Source organism: Candoia aspera, chromosome 1 (genome assembly GCF_035149785.1).
Source record: "Candoia aspera isolate rCanAsp1 chromosome 1, rCanAsp1.hap2, whole genome shotgun sequence".
Taxonomy (NCBI): Eukaryota; Metazoa; Chordata; class Lepidosauria; order Squamata; family Boidae; genus Candoia; species Candoia aspera.
This window is the reverse complement of record NC_086153.1, coordinates 80,624,046-80,645,470: the sequence shown is the minus strand read 5'-3', so window position 1 is coordinate 80,645,470 and position 21,425 is coordinate 80,624,046. Positions and strand designations below refer to the sequence as shown.

Sequence of the window (21,425 nt, the reverse complement as noted above, 5' to 3'; positions counted from 1 at the left end):
CAAACAGTCACTCATGCCCTTGTCATCTCCCATATAGACTATTGTAATGCACTGTACATGGGGCTACCCTTGAAGAGTATTCGGAAGCTTCAGCTGGTCCAGAATGTGGCTGCACGGACAGTTACTGGTGCTGTAAAATCAGCCCATGTGACACCACTGTTACGTGAGCTGCATTGGGTACCAATTTGCTTCCGGGTCCAATTCAAGGTGTTGGTTATCACCTTTAAAGCCCTACATGGCATGGGACCAGGGTACCTGAGGGACCGTCTCGTCCCCATCACATCAACCCATCCCACTCGGTCAGACAGGGAGGACATGCTACGGACCCCATCAGTAAAGGAATTTCATCTAGCAGGGTCCAGGAGGCAAGCCTTCTCTGCAGTGGTGCCCGCCCTTTGGAACATCTTGCCCCCAGAGTTGAGACGAGTTTCCTCTCTCTCGGACTTCCAGAAGGAATTGAAGAGCTGGTTCTGCCGCCTTGCTTGGGAGGGAGAGAGCGATAGCTCCACCTGGGGATGGCTGGCGCTATAGCACCCCTTAGTGATTATGTTCCATCTCCACTTGGATTTTTCATTCATTTTTATTTGTACTTTAATGGTAATTTAGGTGGTTATGTTTTTAGTGTCATTTTATTGTAAACTGCCCAGAGTCCCCCATTGGGGGAGATGGGTGGTGACATTAATTCAATAAATAAATAAATAAATAGTTTGGAAATGAGAACCTGCCTAAGCTTGCCCTCATATACTTGCTGCTTCCCTACTCATATAGCCCTATGATTTCCTCTTCAACATTGCTTGGAAACATGGTTTTACTTGACAGAAAACTAGCACTGTCAGAACCAGTTGCCTACCTATGATAATGCATGCTCCATCCAGAGTTTCATGAGAACAATAAAACAATATATGCTTTTGCTAGACAATGGCCAATACACTTTCAGTTTGTAACAATTTGGCTACAAAATAATAGGAGGATGTACAGCAAGATCAGTTCTTAAGCATACAGAATAAGGAGATGACTGGCCATCCAGGTCATAATGTAACCATGGAAGAATTCACTGGCAAAACTGGTCCCTGATCAGGGATTTAAATGATTTGTACAATACAGGTAGTCCTCCTTTAGTGACTGCCTCCTTTAGTGACCATTTGCAGTTACAATGGTGATGAAAAAGTAACTTTGTGACCAATCCTCACATTTACAACCTTCACAGCTCTGTAAAGCAAAGGAAAACTGAAGTAAGATCATAAGCACAGTTGCAGTTTCACTTAGTGACCACTTTGCTTAACGATCGAGTTGCCAGTCCCAATTGTGGTCACGAAATGAGGACAACCTGTATGTTTATGTATGCATACATATTCACACAAAAAAGTATTTATGTGATAAAAGAAAAATCCTTAAAGCTACACTTGAGCTGAGAGTGGCATTCTACTCAAAAGACATTTCATGGTCATCCCTCTCAAATGGTATTTTTAAGGAAGAAAAATGAAGGAAACAGTAAAAATAAAGTTAGCCCAATCCCTCCTTGGATCTGAGAAACAACAAGCCACACATCTGAAAATTTGCTAGCTCTGAAGTGTCCTTCTCTGCCTTTTTTCTTCAGTATTTCCTAGTGCAGTTCCAGTGCAGTTCCATAAACTTTAAAAAGCACAAGTAATTTGTAGGACAACAGCGTGGTGAAATTTTAGGTCACCCAATTTCTCCTCTGCTTCCAGAGTTAAGCTGGGCCATCAAAGCACAACCTTACTCCTCCCACTCAAATACATCTGTCCACATCTAGATGTTGGATGCAAGAGATTCAGATGGGATGTAAAGGGGCCTTTCTCTTAGATGCAGCCTTATGCCTGTCAATAACTCACCTGCAACGAAGACAAAGGCTAAAGTAGCAAGTGTCAGGGATGAGCCGCTGCTGATCATGTTGATGAGCAGCTTGAATAAAGGGTAGAGTAGCAATATGGCCCAGAAAAGCCCATTCAAGAGAGGCCACGGCCGCCGGGATGGCACAATGGGAGTCCCTGGATAGGTTCCTGTCCTGTAGTATTCTTCTTGAAAGGCATCCTAGTTGGAACAATAAAGGGAAAAGCTGGTTATGTGCTAAAGTCTTCACTGCAGGCAGGAAGTGTGATTTCTCTCCCAATTTCTGGTGTTTCTGTTCCTTTAGGGCAGTATCACAGAAGAAGCAAACCTGATGCTTTTAAATACACTATTCCTCCTTTCCACCAAATTGCCACGTCCTCATTCGCAAACTCTACAGTTTCAATGAGCTCTTCTCTTTAAGACAACTAAGCAATTGGTTTATGATCTCCATATGGAATTTTGAAACAACAGAACAGCTGGAGTGTCCTATCAACCAATAAACGTGCGGGATGGAAGGGCTACTGCATTAAAAGTATTAACTAATAAATTCTTATTTAAAGTCAGCTTAGTTTTTAAAATGTGGATTTGAAATCCCAAACAATCAAACTTCAATCTCTAAAATGGTCTCTAGAAACTATAGAAGTCTTGTTATAATGTTAAAATTCAAATATATGGTACAAACTTATGTCTTTCCTTGGATAAAGACCAACATGCTCTAACCAATATCTGCTCTTTTCCTTTTACTTTGTGGATTCCTTTCCTCTCACTTTCTTTTTTTTAAGTGTTTTAAAGAGGGAAACACACAATAATGAATAAATAAGTTTTTGAAACCAAGAGATGACTCCTGTATTTCCTGATATACACAGACTCTTTTTCTTTCCCATGTAGGATGGAAAGATGACTGAACTGCTCACACTGACTCCATTTACACATATGAAGGAAGGCAGATTCCAATTCAGTGTCAGAAAAAGTCTACTTAAAAGTGACAGCAGTGACAGTGCAGTCAGAGAAAGCTGGTAGGCTCCTCTTCACAGGACAAGGTCAAGGGAAGCCTAGACAGCTAGCAGAATGCAATTTGGATTCCCACACTAAACAGGGAGCTAGGCTTGATGGACTGAATGCGTCCCTTCCCATTCTGTGATTCTATGCCCAGCAACATCCTCAAGATCACAGTCTCAACCATGTTCCTCTGAGGGATGTTGTATTATTAGGGTTTTGGACTTGTATGTTTCACTTTTTTTTTAATATGGCTTTCCCCAGGGGACTTTACTTAAAAATCTCAGAGAGGCTTGCACCACCGCTTTTAAAGGATACTAGCCAACGTGGGAGAAATTGAAAATAAAAGTTTCTCTCTTTGAAGCACAACAACTTAACACTGCCTTGGCATTATCAGTCACTTACGCACAAATAGTTGATTAAGCTGGGAGAGGGGAAAACAGGCAGAAAAACAGAAGAATTCTATACAGAACATCCTGCGCACAATCCAGGACACAATCCAGTAGTAAATGATCCAGTGGCAATGTGTTTTGTGCCACAGAAGAAAGCAGCAGGCTCTTTAGATTTCACAACTTTACATGCCCTCCTCTTAGTGTGGCTTTTTAAATGCATTGAGAAGGTCAATTTAACACAACTGTGGCAAGGGAAGTTGCTTCCTTAGAGGCTGTGGTCCATGTCAAGTCTTAATCGTCATCAGAATGATTAAATAATAAACCAACCTTTTCTTGATAGAGTTTGTAAAGCCAATTAGAACATTCCTGCTCATCTTCTGGAACCTCGTCCAATGGAATCCGCCTAGAAATATTGAAGAGGAGAGCACAGGGTGAAGAGAAGAACTAAAAGCAAACCACAGAACCACCATGATTACTTTCATTTATGGTGGAATATAAGCAACAAGACTTTTTAAAAGAAGTAGAAGTATCAGTGGGTAAATGTGGGCATATTCCGATATAAAGATATATAGAGCTTAATCAAACATGCTTTAAATGCACTTTCACCATAGCTCCTCTTGGATTACTACTACACTGTACCATTTGAACATGTTAAGAAAGGAAGAAGGTACTTGCCTTACATATAAATCTGCATGGTATTTCTTCCCATTTAAAACTCCCAGCAAAGTTGGATTTTCATTATTTCTGAAGTTCAGCGTAGAATCATATACAGCTGAAACTACAAAAGAGGACCAGTCAAAGCATGGTGATTGCTGTCACAGGTTTCTAAATACGTAACTATCCCACTGTCTTGCGAACACTACATAAGCTCAGTTTATCAAAATGATAAGAGCTTTGGCAGTTAAGAGGAAAAATAAGTGTTACATTATAAAAATATGTTAACAATTAATAGTTTAACCCAGGGAAGGAAATCAGGGGGTAAGAATGAAAATGAGGTCCTATAAGATAGTAGGTTAAACATGGTAAGGTATTGACTGCCTTTTTTTAGCATAAATTTGTAGTTGGCTTGATGTGACCTTGATTAATATTACACTCCTCACTTGGTGGTCTTGACTGGGATGGGCCTCACCCAGGGTTACTCTAACAAAAAGAAAAAATTGAGGGGAGGCTGCATGCTACACACTGAGCATTACATCTTGCGTCGTTCTCATTTGCCTGTGAAAAACAAGCCAGCAAAACAACAAGAACCAGAGTGGAATAATTCAGTCAAAAGAAGATACCCAGACTCACAAAATATGGGGAAGGGAAGGGAAGGGAAGGGAAGGGAAGAGAAGGACATGGTCCTGCCTGGCCCAGACTAAGACATGACCTAATGGAAGCTAAATTATAGGTAAGCTGCAAGGATGTATTGGTGCAATTTATTTTGGTTTTCTGGATGACATTTTTCCTGTTTCTCTGGAAAGCACCCTGAAAGTGCATTGGTAAATCTGTACAATCTGCCCCCACTTAACAGCAGTAAATAGCCTTTTACCTGGTTCCCAACCACTTGCCTTTTATATCCTGACAAGAAAAGTTGGAGAGAGAAGTACATTCACTGCTATCCCCTCCAAATTACCTTGTCTAGTGAGCTTGGCTATTATGCAGGTCCTCAGCCACCAAAAGGAACAACATGACTAGACCATCTGCATCTCCAAGACAGCCTCCGGAGAAAGAAAGAGGACTCTCCCACTTCCTACAATGTGCTCAGGGCACTCTGTGCATGAAGAGTAAGCACCCTGTCACATAAATATGGAGTCAGTAAACCCACATTCACATATATTAATCCAAAGGAAGTCTATCAAGAAGCAGCAGTGCAGTTTGGAAGGCCCCCTCCCAGGGTCTCCTGAGAGAATGGCAGAAGAGGAAAAGAAGCCTTGTCCAAAGCATTGGTGGTTTCCAGACTGCCTGACTCCAAAGGCTAACCTAGGGAAAGGGAGGCACCTCCTAAAAGTTGATGGATCTCAAGCACCGCAAGGAAATTAAAAAGAAAAAGGGCCTTGAGAGGTTGTGCTTTCACTTTCTGGAAGTGATGGATAATCCAGTAACTGCCGCAACAGTAGTGAGCGAGTGTAATGGGCTGGGGAATGACCGTGGAGACAGGAGGAAGAGCCACAGCCTAGACAGCCATCAGGCAAAAGATATCTCAGCCCCCAGAAGGAAAGATGGTGTGGGAGGCTCCTCAGAAGGGATCCTCCAGAGTTTTCTGGAAAGTAAAAACAAAGGAGGGGAGAAGTGCTTTCAGACTTCCAAGATTCTGTTACTGTAACCTTACATAAAGGTAGCCTTAATACTCATGGTTTGTGCTTCTTATCTGGACTACCTCAAAGGGCTGATAGTGAGGAACCCATGCAGAATGGACTGAAAAATTGAATTAAAGATCTGAGGAGAACCCAGAGCGCTTTATACACAAGATAAACAGGCCCTGGAAAATTCAGTGGTGCTTGTTCAGATGCCATTTAACCAAATGGTGCTAAATCAATCTGCCATTATGCTTGCTGGGCCTGCACTTCTGTCGCAAGCACCATCTAAAGGCACCAGATCTTTCTACTTTGACTTCAGGGCTAGTTCTGTGTAGGTGAGACAGTGAGGGATGAATGAAGGTGGGAGAAGAACATTTCATTCAGAGTGGAAACTCCCTGCTTCCAGCAAGAAAACCTCAGCAAATTCTACAAAGTAGTTTATCATTCACTGCTATTAATACTGCCGGCTTTAACTGTAAGTCCCAATACGTAAATAAAAAACGCTACCTCTTTGTCTGAAATAAGTGTTTTTTAAGACACTAGAAGAAAGATGCACATTCTTTCCACTTGCCCATTTTGATGTGTGTCTGGAGCTTGAGCATCTCAATGATGCCATGAGCTAAACCGTGAAGGTCCACCCAAGATGGGAAGGTCATGACAGAGAGGTCAGACTAAATGCGATCCCTGGGGAAGGTCATGGCAACCCACCCCAGTATTCTTGCTGTGAAAACTAAATGGATCAGTACAACCAGAGATATGTTGGTATACCATCGGAAGATGAGACCCCCAGGTCGGAAGATGGTCAAAATGCTACTGGGAAGGAACAGAGGATGAGTTCAACTAGCCCCAGACGTGATGACGCAGCTAGCTCAAAGCCAAAAGGATGGCTAGCACCTGACGGTGCTGGTGGTGAACGGCGAATCCGATGTTCTAAGGACCAACACACCATTGGAACCTGGAATGTAAGATCTATAAGCCAGGGCAAATTGGATGTGGTTATTGGTGAGATGTCAAGATGAAAGATAGACATTTTGGGTATCAGTGAACTGAAATGGACTGGAATGGGCCACTTCACACCAAATGACCACCAGATCTACTACTGTGGACAAGAGGACCACAGAAGAAATGCAGTAGCCTTCATAATTAATAGTAAAGTGGCTAAAGCAGTGCTTGGATACAATCCAAAAAACGATAGAATGATCTCAATTCGAATTCAGGGCAAGCCATCTAACATCACAGTGATCCAAATATACGCCCCAACCACAGATGCTGAAGAAGCTGAAGTAGAGCAATTCTATGAGGATCTGCAGCGCCTACTGGACAACATGCCTAAAAGAGATGTTATTTTCATCACAGGAGACTGGAATGCTAAGGTGGGTAGTCAAATGACACCTGGAATTACAGGTAAGCATGGCCTGGGAGAACAAAACGAAGCAGGACATAGGCTGATAGAATTTTGCCATGACAATTCACTCTGCATAACAAACACTCTCTTCCAACAACCTAAGAGACGGCTTTATACATGGACTTCACCAGATGGACAACACCGAAATCAGATTGACTACATCCTTTGCAGCCAAAGGTGGCAGACATCTATACGGTCGGTAAAAACAAGACCTGGAGCTGACTGTAGTTCAGATCACAAACTTCTTCTTGCACAATTTAGGATCAGACTAAAGAGATTAGGGAAGACCCACAGATCAGCTAGATATGAGCTCACTAATATTCCTAAGGAATATGCAGTGGAGGTGAAGAATCGATTTAAGGGACTGGACTTAGTAGATAGGGTCCCGGAAGAACTCTGGACAGAAGTTCACAACATTGTTCAGGAGGTGGCAACAAAATACATCCCAAAGAAAGAGAAAACCAAGAAGGCAAAATGGCTGTCTGCTGAGACACTAGAAGTAGCCCAAGAAAGAAGGAAAGCAAAAGGCAACAACGATAGGGGGAGATATGCCCAATTAAATGCAAAATTCCAGAGGTTAGCCAGAAGAGATAAGGAATTATTTTTAAACAAGCAATGCGCGGAAGTGGAAGAAGACAATAGAATAGGAAGGACAAGAGACCTCTTCCAGAAAATTAGAAACATTGGAGGTAAATTCCAGGCAAAAATGGGTATGATCAAAAACAAAGATGGCAAGGACCTAACAGAAGAAGAAGAGATCAAGAAAAGGTGGCAAGAATATACAGAAGACCTGTATAGGAAGGATAACAATATCGGGGATAGCTTTGACGGTGTGGTCAGTGAGCTAGAGCCAGACATCCTGAAGATTGAGGTTGAACGGGCCTTAAGAAGCATTGCTAATATCAAGGCAGCAGGAGACGATGGCATCCCAGCTGAACTGTTCAAAATCTTGAAAGATGATGCTGTCAAGGTAATGCATGCTATATGCCAGCAAATTTGGAAAACGCAAGAATGGCCATCAGATTGGAAAAAATCATATCCCCATACCAAAAAAGGAGAACACTAAAGAATGTTCAAACTATTGAACAGTGGCACTCATTTCACATGCCAGTCAGGTAATGCTCAAGATCCTGCAAGGTAGACTTCAGCAACTCATGGAGCGAGAATTGCCAGATGTACAAGCTGGGTTTAGAAAAGGCAGAGGAACTAGGGACCAAATTGCCAATATCCGCTGGATAATGGAAAAAGCCAGGGAGTTTCAGAAAAAGATCTATTTCTGTTTTATTGACTATTCTAAAGCCTTTGACTGTGTGGACCATAACAAATTGTGGCAAGTTCTTAGTGGTATGGGGATACCAAGTCATCTTGTCTGCCTCCTGAAGAATCTGTATAACGACCAAGTAGCAACAGTAAGAACAGACCACGGAACAACAGACTGGTTTAAGATTGGGAAAGGAGTACAGCAGGGCTGTATACTCTCATCCTACCTATTCAACTTGTACGCAGAACACATCATGCGACATGCTGGGCTTGAGGAATCCAAGGCTGGAGTTAAAATCGCTGGAAGAAACATTAACAATCTCAGATATGCAGATGATACCACTTTGATGGCTGAAAGCAAAGAGGAACTGAGAGGAGCCTTATGATGAAGGTGAAAGAAGAAAGTGCAAAAGCTGGCTTGCAGCTAAACCTCAAAAAAACCAAGATTATGGCAACCAGCTTGATTGATAACTGGCAAATAGAGGGAGAAAATGTAGAAGCAGTGAAAGACTTTGTATTTCTGGTTGCGAAGATTACTGCAGATTCTGACTGCAGTCAGGAAATCAGAAGACGTTTAATCCTTGGGAGAAGAGCAATGACAAATCTCGATAAAATATTTAAGAGCAGAGACATCACACTGACAACTAAGGTCCGCATAGTTAAAGCAATGGTGTTCCCCGTAGTAACATATGGCTGCGAGAGCTGGACCATAAGGAAGGCTGAGAGAAGGAAGATCGATGCTTTGGAGCTGTGGTGTTGGAGGAAAATTCTGAGAGTGCCTTGGACTGCAAGAAGATCAAACCAGTCCATCCTCCAGGAAATAAAGCCAGACTGCTCACTTGAGGGAATGATATTAAAGGCAAAACTGAAATACTTTGGCCACATAATGAGAAGACAGGACACCCTGGAGAAGATGCTGATGATAGGGAGAGTGGAGGGCAAAAGGAAGAGGGGCCGACCAAGGGCAAGGTGGATGGATGATATTCTAGAGGTGACAGACCCGTCCCTGGGGGAGCTGGGGGTGTTGATGACCAACAGGAAGCTCTGGCGTGGGCTGGTCCATGAAGTCACAAAGAGTCGGAAGCGACTAAACGAATAAACAACAACACCGATGAAAGAAAGTACTACGCAGAAAAAAAGAGTATGCAAAAGTATCCCCAAAGCTTCAGAAAATCTATTTTTCACCCAAATTGGTTAAAAATTAAAAGCTACTTCATTTCCGAAACATAACTGGAGATGAATGCTGCCAATAGAATACTTGTTGCAGTATACAATCCCAGATAAAAACCGAGTACAAACAGCTTGCAGCATTGTTACAGACAAGTTCCAACATGTGGTCTCTTTTTCAAGTATATCTTTTCCGGGGAGATGGGCAGTGATAAAATTTGAAAAATAAGTAAATATTTTCCTGCTATGTTTTTTTCCCCAAAATCCCTGAGTTCAGAGTTTCCATTTGGTTCTGAACAAGGAGGCTCAGAAGAACGCTGTAAAACTGCTAGGTGCAAAAGGTGCAATTGTTACTGTTGATGTGTTTCTGCCACTGACTGCATTAAGGCACAGAAGCTGCAGGGCGTTTTCCACGCCTCTGTGGCTGCCGTCCTAGAAACAAAGACTCTGTGAACTGGACAATCCATAGTCTCTGGGGAAAAGCCTAATCTTGAAGAACCGTTTCCACTCTCCTAATAAATTAACTTTTCTTTTTATGTCTAGCAGCCTGTTGTCTTGGAAGTTATTTCAAACCTCCTTAAGATTTCTTTTCATTACCCAGGATGCAGTGGTGGTTGTTCTGTTAATCCATCCATAGACAGTTCTAGCACTGTAGATGTTGGGTGCTCCTCCACTCCAGCCGTATATGCGTTGCAGGCTGCTGTGCTCAAGAGCTAAGCCCGACGTGGCAAAGGACTGTGTTACTTTTGGGACATTCCCATAAGAAGAGCATACCCTGGGTCCCCTCACTGAAATAATGTCATCTTATGGGACCCAGCAGGTGTGCCTTCTTGGTGGCAGCTCCTGCCCTTTGGAACAACCTTCCCCCTGATATATGGTTAACCACCTTTAGCAAGGTGGTTAAGACCTGGCAATTTCCCCAGGCTTTGGAGTCCGGATGACTGGAGTTCCCAATCTGATATATTATAGGAGATTCCAGTTTGGATCGTCATGTTATTGTTCTATTATTATGATGGTATGTGGGAATGACCTTGGGAGACAGGAGGAAGATCCACAGCCTAGGCAGTGGTCTGATAAGAGGCAGCTCAGTCCGCAGGGGGGCGGGGGGGAAGCACAGGAAGCGTTTCAGAAGGGACCCTCTCTAGTTTTCCAGAGACCAAAAGGAGAGGAGGGGAGAAATACTTTCAGTCTTGCACGATTCTGTTTCATGTAACCTGACAATAAAGACTGTGCTGATGCTCCTGGTTGTGCTTCTGGTTCTAGACTACCTCAAAAGACTAACAGTTATTGAATAAGTTCAACGAGACAGGTTGTTTTCTATCAGTTCATTGTGTTTTTTTCTCTCTCTTTTTCCTTTTTGTATGCCACCTGAATTCACACTGTCTAAGTTGGGCAGCCATATAAATGCTACAAGGTAAGGAAAAGGGTGAAGTTTGCTTATTTTTTTTAAAAAAAGAAAGCAAAACGTCAGAAGTTGAAAACAATTTGAAAGGCACTGAAAACGTATTCCCCTACCTCCATCTTTCTGAAGAAGAAAGAATTTCTTCTTCTGAAGAAGAAGAAACACAATTTAAGCCAGAAAGTTACAACTACTACTTAAACATGTATATAAGCCTGTATGCTGCTTTCTCAAAATGCAGTATGCTTATTAAAAATCAGGACATTTAGTAAGTAACGATGTTTACCTCATATATTGAGCTAAAGAATAACACATAATGGAATGAAAACATGATGGCATTATACTCCTTTATGCCTGTAAACCTATGAATGATCACAGTGAACCAATTCTCAAGCCATTAATATTCAGAACCAATAATTCATGAATACAATTTGTTTTCATGCTTACAAGAGAAATGTATTTTACATGTTATTCCTGTATACAGAATTTTTTACTGAATTTTCATCCTGTATCACTCTTCCGTATCGGAGACTCCTACCCCAGGCACACAAAATATGCACACAAACTGCTCAGTATTAGGAAAAAATTAGTTTTCCCCGATAAGCACCGAGGATGCATATTTTTGGGGCAGAAAACAGACAAGAATAAAATGGAATGATATTCTAAAATTATTAGCACTAGTAGAACTATTTTATTTTTAGCTCATTCAATTGAATGTCCTTCTGTCCAACATATTCAAGTGGTTTTTCAAGGCAGTTTACATAGCAAAACAAAGTATCAGATGGTCACCAATTAAATACTCAGAGACCAAAACAGAGCCAAAGAGAATAAACACATAAAATACACAGGGTCAGGCTAAACTGCCCTACAACCAACAGCCATAGTACAACATATTAGTGTCTGGGTTTATACAAAACCACCCACGATGGCTTAGCACTAAGTAAAAACAAGGATATGGACAAAAGACTAGCTAAAAGAACTGAAGGCATGGCCTGATTTGGTTATGTTTCGAGAAGATAAAGCAGAAGTTCAAAGCCCATTCCTGCCATAAAAACATAACTTTATTCTTTTTAATAGACTGATTCACTGTCAAGGCCCAGCCATTCCTGGTGACCTTATGGGAATCTACCTCAGCTGAAGAGGGTTGTCAACCCAAGCTTTTGAATTCTACGGGTCCCAAAGTTGCTAACCATAGTTTCTTGAAAGGACAAAGCAGCAAATTATGGTTAAAAGACACTGACATGGTTTGTTTTCTCCTGCTGCAAAGGGAGGAATTAAGGAATTGGTGCTATATGTGGCTAAATCTCATACCTCAATTAAATCAAAATATGGCTATCTATGTATGATTAGTGGAGCTTGAGGAAAGACTTAAAGGAAGAGAGCATTGTTTAGACATCATCATCCACCAACAGGGCTATCTTTCAAAACATGGCAATTGAAGAGTTGACGTCAGCCTGCTTCATTTCCAGATACCAGTTTAACTAAAATATATCCCTGATGGCCAACAAAGATTTAAAATGGTGTCTTAGATGTGTTGGGTATGTCATTCCTTACCTACATTTCTCAAACACTGGACGGTGACTGCAAATCCTTTTGTTCGTGGGAGGAGATGATATTTGAGCTTCGGCAAGCCTTTGGCTTCAGCCACCTGCATGCTGATTTTGTGTTTTTGCTCAGTGAATCTTGTGCCTTCACAGTAAATCAAAAACTGAAGAGAAGAAGAAGAGAGGAAACCGAAGAGATGTTCAATAAGGGAGATGGATGGGGGTAAAAGAAGTGCAGTTCTTTATGGAATACTGTATGCCAGTTAATGGGGGCACAGAGGAAAACAAAAGACCGCTTCTAATCTATATATTAATTGCAGCATTGTGATAAATCTCAGACATGCACCTGTTTCCTAAGGCTTAAACATAATGCCCTAGAAGGTCTAATCTCCACAATTCAGGAAGAACAATCTGCAAGGTCCTTCACTTTTTACTACAGATTATAGCTGATAAGGCCTTTTTGCAAGGACAATTAGCATGCAGTTTTAGCATCACAATGTTCCTTCTGACTACCAGTAGCTGCCTTCTCTCTTGTCCAAAGAACACAGCCATTTTCTGTTTGCACTACTTTAAAAACACAAAGATTGTATTGCTATTAGCACTATTTTAAGCATGAGTAGTTGGAACAATGTAAAGCTATGCATTAAGGAGTATTTGGCCATAAACATTTATCAATTCCTATTTAGGCTCTCCTATCTGATTCAGCAGTGATCACAGTACACATCACCATATCAGAAATGGCAGATATGCTTCCCTGAAAGATTGGCTGAAAGCAATATTGGTTGCATTCTAAGGGTCAAGCTACATATTACATTTATTTTCGGGTACGGTGGGGGCTCCCTGTTTGAATTATGATTCAAACATGCATTCAACCTCTCCTGGTTGCCAATGCAGCAAGGGCTGAATTAGATGCATCTTTGCATATAATGTTTAGAGCTTTCTTTTTTAAAAACAGCAAATGGCATCAACTGGGGGGAAGGAGGGAGGAAAGAGAATGGAAAATATTTTTTAAAAAAAATCTCTTCTCCAAAACCAGGGAAGTGATAAAGTGAAAAGTGGCAACTCTCTATCCTAGAAAATGACACAATATTCTCTAAAACTCAAGAGTTTCCAGGCAGACCTGCACAGATCCTCAACAGATTATCTAATGTGTAAAAGCCAAATGCAGGTTTAATAGCAGACTGAATCCAGTCCACACTGCACCCTAGATTAGATCAGCAGTCAACCTTTTCAAAGCTAGATCCATTTTAAAATACAAATATGCATTTGGACTCACTTTTAAATTTTTCTTATATTTGTATGGTAGCACTGTCACTTTTACAATCTGTTTTAAATCAGATCATAATTTACAAATAGATTCCAGCCAAACACCTGTAGACCACGGCAATAAGTGGTTTTCAAGCAACAATCTAAATGTCTACTTGATTCATGGGGGAAAAAACCCCTTTCATCTAACAAACAGATTAAGAATGCAACCATATAAACTTTTACAAAATGCATAAGCTGCCCTGAATTTAATGGGACATGTTTTTGAATAGATATGCCTAGGCATGCACTGTAAAACCTGCATAGGTCAGTTTCAGTTTGAAAGAACAGAACTGAAATAACAGTAAACAAATCTTCCAGAAGGTCAATAGAAATAAATCATAAACACCATAACAAAATGGATCTAGGAATAAATATATCCAAGCATGTTTTGTTTGCTGACCTATTAAACTTCTTTGCTTTTTTTCCTGTACTGCCATGAGTTCCCAATAGTCAGACCCAATTTACTCCCATCTCGTTTTTCAGTGGATGAATAAGTAATTCTCCCACTTATTACTCCATTTGCACTCTCTCTTAATGGAAAAATGAAATTGAAATCACTATCTCATCTCCCCTTATTGACTCGTAACATTTATAGAACATACTTTATTCAAATTCAGAGAGTATTTTAGCCTTTTGCCTGCCAGGCTTTCTAAAAATGCAATAGTGATTACAGTGCTACTTGACAGTAATGTTTCATACCCAGAAGTTTTCAGGATAATCTCGGAGATTAAGCAAGCTTTGTGTGACAGTTTTCCGATCCTCTTCCCATTTTCGCTTGCAGAATACCATCTCCAGGAAGTACCACATCCAGCCAAAGATCGGCACATAGGAAAGTTCTTTCTTTGCAAGGACTTTGGAACTCTACAAAACATAGAAAAGAGAGCAATCCAAATTATTTGAATAGATATTGATATGCAGGTATGACAAGAAGATGGAAGGGTTGCAATTGGATGAAGTACAATTGGCTTCCTTGGAGTACAAATACAACAGACATCATAAAAAGGGAGAATTAAGTTTAGCTTCAAGAATTCTCACATGGCCCACAAGGCAGCTATTCCCTCCACACCAAAATAAAGTTAAACCTTGATCAACACAACAAAGAAGGATGCATTTATACCAGGGAAAGATAATTTGGTATCCTCCAGATGTTGTGGACTACAGTTCATATAACCTCCAGTTTTAACTAGAAGGGGTGTTACCAAAATTAGACAACTTTCCATTCGCTCTTGAGAAGGTACGGGGTGAGGCAAACTAAGCAACAAGATCAATGTGCTCAGAAAAGGCTTCCCACAACGGAACAGAATCGCCCCCCCCCCCACTGGTTGGCTCTCCAGGTGGTGCTGGGCAGTGCCCTACCTCATGCTTAATCCCCAGGATGCAACAGCCTAACATGTTTGGGATTTCTCCATCATTTTTCTATTTGTGCTGCATGCCATGTCTTGCCAAAGATGAGAGCAGAGATGCCCCGTCTCACAAAAAAACAAAACAAAACAAAACAACAACCTGTAACAACTGATTCTCACAAAGTAGACCATACTGGTGAGATTATCATCCCTGATAGCGATTACAGTTTATGGGGTCTGAAATCCAGAACATCTAGACAGGTTGCCTATCTCTGTACTAGCCCTTCCATGCCTTTGCTCAGTAAACAGAAAAGATTGCACGACAGTTCATAAGGCAGAGTTCCTTGTCCAAAGCAAAGCTTTATGTTTTCTTGATATGTTGGGTATCATAGAGGTCAACTGGGATGGAGAAAGCGATTTTAAATGATGTGGAAAAATATCAACTTGAAGTTTTAATACACCAAATATACTCACAGGCATAGGATTACAAATATTCTTTAAGGGCACCCTTGTTAAGTGATGGAAACGAATCCTTGGAGAAGCAGAAACATTGATTATCATTACTTGACTGGCCATTCAGATCCTAGAATTCATATTTCCTTCCCCCCCCCTAACGCAAGAGTTTTGTCACCCTCTGAGATTCCATGTTTTATTGTATAGTTAATATTCTCTTTTTAGGAAACAAAGAATATTCCAGTCATTTAATTCTTGCTACTCAGAACAAATTCACTCTCAGTTCAATTTTTACATGGCCTGTTCCATAAGCCAAATGCTGTTCCTTCATGGAGATGTAAGGGGGAAGACCCTGGCCTTCCTCTGTCAGGAGTTTAAAGCAGCTGGCAAAAAGTAAGAAAAATTCTTGCCTAGAAATGCAGTGGTATCCTTTTCTACAGACACTGTTTTTGTCCTGATTGCTTATTGTTATTTTATCTATCCATCCATCCACACACACACACAGGCTTAATCCAGTTTTGCTTGCTCTCTGAACATAACCATCTCCAAATAAATGGGGTGGAACTTTTAAAAAAGGGATTGACTTGAGCTTCAATAGGGTCAAGATGATGTTTGGAAAAAAACTGCATTAGCTAATCCTATGCCAAACTGGAGAATTCCTCCATATCAACATCACTACCAAAGGTGATCAGCTTTTCTGACTGGTGTTAAAAACAAGTTTAAGATATGTTGAAGTTATCAGGACAGTTAGGCATTATCCTTGCAGCAGCTTGCATCATGCTGATTTAAGATCTTTTATTCAGCAGCAGAACACAATGTCAACATTGTACTAACTGCTGTTCAGTAGAAAAACAGTGTCTTTATTGTAGCACTCCAATTCTGCTTCAAGATACTCTTTATTTTATTTTCATTTTGGGTATTCAGTTTCTGCTTTGTTATTAGAAAGCTTTGTTGAGCTGTCAAATGGAAATCAAAACTAAGAACATACACAATTTTTCAGCACATGAAAAATAAACATGTTAATACCTAATGAAAGTGATCATTTTAATCAATTTTATTAGGTGAACCTTTATAATGCATTACAGAAATCCTCTTAATATATCCTATCAACATCAACAGTTTGATTCAACATCTTGAATCACAAGGATCAGTCAAATATACAGAGTGAGACTCATTCTGCAAAACACAGAAAGCAACATGAGAAAAATGACCATGCCACACATTATAAATTCAATACAGGACTTCACTTTGGCCCACTTATTATAGGGTGCACTGTTTGATTCTTTGAAAAATGTACACTGATTTCTTTGCTGCTTGGAATACAAAGTGCAAGTACAAGAGAGAAATGCATACCTACATTTCTTGGAAAAGGGACAGAATACTGGAAAGTAAATTAAGCTAAATGCAAATACTGTATATGGTCTAGACAGAAGATATATATGAAAAGTCATAAAACAGAAGTAAACAGAAAAGAATCTCCCCCCTCACATATTTTTCTTAATTCTGATCACATTAATTCAGGCAGATCTATTTATCAATATTGAGAGAAAGCCCCAGAGAATATATTTATTATTCTATTTACATAGTAGAATAATCCTGTTTCAAATTATCCCTCATTACTAGTATACTGAAGGAGTTCAGTGATGAAAAAGAAAAGGAATTTAAATTCTGCCTCTTGAAAAGAAAATCAGAGACACAAGTAGTGGATGCTTATTTTCAAAATTAATGACAGATACATGCATAGGAGATGTAATAGGACTTAATTAGCCCTTGGCTATACATGCATTCAAGGGCACTGAATGTCTCTCCTGATGCATCACCTGGATTCTAGTTACTGTCACATCTGGTTGCCTTGGCAAGATCCAAATCTGCCCAACTTCCATGAAAATGACATATATGAGTTTTGACATTATCTCTGATGTTCTGAATGCTGGTATCCTTTAATACTACACTGACTGTTCAAAGCATTTCTTTTCAAAGCAGTTCTTTTGTTGGACCAATACCTTTCTAGTAATAAGGACAACACTTTCAGCTGCTTTTATTTCCCAAGCATAAAAGCAGGAGAAAAATGGTAAAAACTGTATCACTGATTATACAACAAAAAGAGTTGTTTTGCAACTCTTATTGTTTTGCATTATTATCCTGTCCTTCAATGCTAGTATTTCCAGGAGGGTTCACAATTGCAAATTAAAACTGAACAATAAATTCAGGTCAAAACAATGTATTAAGAATGTTGTCGTTTATTTGTTTAGTCGCTTCTGACTCTTCGTGACTTCATGGACCAGCCCACGCCAGAGCTTCCTGTCGGTCGTCAACACCCCCAGCTCCCCCAGGGACAAGTCCGTCACCTCTAGAATATCATCCATCCATCTTGCCCTTGGTCGGCCCCTCTTCCTTTTGCCTTCCACTCTCCCTAGCATCAGCATCTCCTCCAGGGTGTCCTGTCTTCTCATTATGTGGCAAAAGTATTTCTGTTTTGCCTTTAATATCGTTCCCTCAAGTGAGCAATCTGGCTTTATTTCCGGGAGGATGGACTGGTTTGATCTTCTTGCAGTCCAAGGCACTCCCAGAATTTTCCTCCAACACCACAGTTCAAAAGCATCGATCTTCCTTCGCTCAGCCTTCCTTATGGTCCAGCTCTCGCAGCCATACGTTACTAGGGGGAACACCATTGCTTTAACTATGCGGACCTTAGTTGTCAGTGTGATGTCTCTGCTCTTAACTATTTTATCGAGATTTGTCATTGCTCTTCTCCCAAGGATTAAGCATCTTCTGATTTCCTGACTGCAGTCAGAATCTGCAGTAATCTTTGCACCTAGGAATACAAAGTCTTTCACTGCTTCTACATTTTCTCCCTCTAGTTGCCAGTTATCAATCAAGCTGGTTGCCATAATCTTGGTTTTTTTGAGGTTTAGCTGCAAGCCAGCTTTTGCACTTTCTTCTTTCACCTTCATCATAAGGCTCCTCAGTTCCTCTTCGCTTTCAGCCATCAAAGTGGTATCATCTGCATATCTGAGATTGTTAATGTTTCTTCCAGCGATTTTAACCCCAGCCTTGGATTCCTCAAGCCCAGCTTGTCGCATGATGTGTTCTGCATACAAGTTGAATAGGTAGGGTGAGAGTATACAGCCCTGCCGTACCCCTTCCCATTCTTAAACCAGTCCGTTGTTCCGTGGTCTGTTCTTACTGTTCCTACTTGGTCGTTATACAGATTCTTCAGGAGGCATACAAGATGACTTGGTATCCCCATAGCACTAAGAACTTGCCACAATTTGTTATGGTCCACACAGTCAAAGGCTTTCGAATAGTCAATAAAACAGAAATAGATCTTTTTCTGAAACTCCCTGGCTTTTTCCATTATCCAGCGGATATTGGCAATTTGGTCCCTAGTTCCTCTGCCTTTTCTAAACCCAGCTTGTACATCTGGCAATTCTCGCTCCATGAATTGCTGAAGTCTACCTTGCAGGATCTTGAGCATTACCTTACTGGCATGTGAAATGAGTGCCACTGTTCGATAGTTTGAACATTCTTTAGTGTTCCCCTTTTTTGGTATGGGGATATAAGTTGATTTTTTCCAGTCTGATGGCCATTCTTGCGTTTTCCAAATTTGCTGGCATATAGCATGCATTACCTTGACAGCATCATCTTGCAAGATTTTGAACAGTTCAGCTGGGATGCCGTCGTCTCCTGCTGCCTTGATATTAGCAATGCTTCTTAAGGCCCATTCAACCTCACTCTTCAGGATGTCTGGCTCTAACTCACTGACCACACCATCAAAGCTATCCCCGATATTGTTATCCTTCCTATACAGGTCTTCTGTATATTCTTGCCACCTTTTCTTGATCTCTTCTTCTTCTGTTAGGTCCTTGCCATCTTTGTTTTTGATCATACCCATTTTGGCCTGGAATTTACCTCCGATGTTTCTAATTTTCTGGAAGAGGTCTCTTGTCCTTCCTATTCTATTGTCTTCTTCCACTTCTGCGCATTGCTTGTTTAAAAATAATTCCTTATCTCTTCTGGCTAACCTCTGGAATTTTGCATTAATTGTGCATATCTCCCCCTATCACTGTTGCCTTTTGCTTTCCTTCTTTCTTGGGCTACTTCTAGTGTCTCAGCAGACAGTCATTTTGCCTTCTTGGTTTTCTCTTTTTTTGGGATGTATTTTGTTGCCGCCTCCTGAACAATGTTGCAAACTTCTGTCTATAGTTCTTCCGGGACCCTATCTACTAAGTCCAGTCCCTTAAATCGATTCTTCACCTCCACTGCATATTCCTTAGGAATATTAGTGAGCTCATATCTAGCTGATCTGTGGGTCTTCCCTAATCTCTTTAGTCTGATCCTAAATTGTGCAAGAAGAAGTTTGTGATCTGAACTACAGTCAGCTCCAGGTCTTGTTTTTACCGACCTTATAGATGTCTGCCACCTTTGGCTGCAAAGGATGTAGTCAATCTGATTTCGGTGTTGTCCATCTGGTGAAGTCCATGTATAAAGCCGTCTCTTAGGTTGTTGGAAGAGAGTGTTTGTTATGCAGAGTGAATTGTCATGGCAAAATTCTATCAGCCTATGTCCTGCTTCGTTTTGTTCTCCCAGGCCATGCTTACCTGTAATTCCAGGTGTCATTTGACTGCCCACCTTAGCATTCCAGTCTCCTGTGATGAAAATAACATCTCTTTTAGGCGTGTTGTCCAGTAGGCGCTGCAGATCCTCACAGAACTGCTCTGCTAAAGCTTCTTCAGCATCTGTGTTTGGGGCGTATATTTGGATCACTGTGATGTTAGATGGCTTGCCCTGAATTCGAATTGAGATCATTCTATCGTTTTTTGGATTGTATCCAAGCACTGCTTTAGCCACTTTACTATTAATTATGAAGGCTACTGCATTTCTTCTGTGGTCCTCTTGTCCACAGTAGTAGATCTGGTGGTCATTTGATGTGAAGTGGCCCATTCCAGTCCATTTCAGTTCACTGACGCCCAAAATGTCGATCTTTAATCTTGACATCTCACCAATAACCACATCCAATTTGCCCTGGCTTATAGATCTTACATTCCAGGTTCCAATGGTGTGTTGGTCCTTAGAACATCGGATTCGCCGTTCACCACCAGCACCGTCGGCCACTAGCCGTCCTTTCGGCTTTGAGCTAGCTGTGTCATCATGTCTGGGGCTAGTTGAACTCATCCTCTGTTCCTCCCCAGTAGCATTTTGACCATCTTCCGACCTGGGGGTCTCATCTTCCAATGGTATACCGACATATCTCTGGTTGTACTGATCCATTTAGTTTTCACGGCAAGAATACTGGGGTGGGTTGCCATGACCTTCCCCAGGGATCGCATTTAGTCTGACCTCTCTGTCATGACCTTCCCATCTTGGGTGGACCTTCACGGTTTAGCTCATGGCATCACTGAGGTGCTCAAGCTCCAGCACCATGACAAGGTAACGATCCAGCACCACGACAAGGTAACGATTAAGAATACAAGAATAAAAAGAGGAGGATAAGCACCAAAAGCTGATTTATAATTCTGGGTATCGACAGCATAATTCTACTGGTATTTACATACAAATAAAACCACCTCTTAAATGCCAGACTGGCAAAAACACCTTTAGAACCCAAAATCTGAGCCATCATAGAGTGATGGAAAGGAACATTTAGGCCATCAAGCCCAATCCTCCACTCAGTGCAGGAATTCAAATTAAAGCACTCCAAAGAGATGGGTATCGGTCCTCTACCTGAAGGTATCTGATAAAGGGGAGCTCACCATCTCTCTGGATAAGTGGTTTCACAGTTGAACTGTTCTTACACTTAAGGAATGTTTTTCTAACATTCAATCAGAATCTGTGTTCCTGTAATTTATATCCATTATTCTACCTCCTGTGTTCTGCATTGAGTAAGAACAGAACTTAACCTTCTATGTGATATCCTTTCAAGTCTTTGAATAGTGCTATCTTACCTTCACTCAGTCATCTTTTCTCTATGGTAAACATATCCAGCTCCTCCAGTCTATCTTCACAGGTCTTAGTTTTTAGTCCCTGG

At 40.9% G+C, this 21,425-nt stretch overlaps 1 protein-coding gene across 1 annotated transcript in view; it reads right to left on the bottom strand.

The window, feature by feature from the left end:
* The window catches only part of AGPAT4 (1-acylglycerol-3-phosphate O-acyltransferase 4), a 73,491-nt gene that overhangs the window by 9,524 nt on the left and 42,542 nt on the right, over window positions 1–21,425 (bottom strand). Inside the window, exons 4-8 of the mRNA XM_063307784.1 lie at window positions 14,301–14,462; window positions 12,304–12,457; window positions 3,915–4,017; window positions 3,567–3,642; window positions 1,854–2,052 (exon numbers count right to left, since the gene is read on the bottom strand). Of these exons, the coding sequence (XP_063163854.1) occupies window positions 1,854–2,052; window positions 3,567–3,642; window positions 3,915–4,017; window positions 12,304–12,457; window positions 14,301–14,462 (694 nt within the window). The remainder of the gene's footprint in view (window positions 1–1,853; window positions 2,053–3,566; window positions 3,643–3,914; window positions 4,018–12,303; window positions 12,458–14,300; window positions 14,463–21,425) is intronic.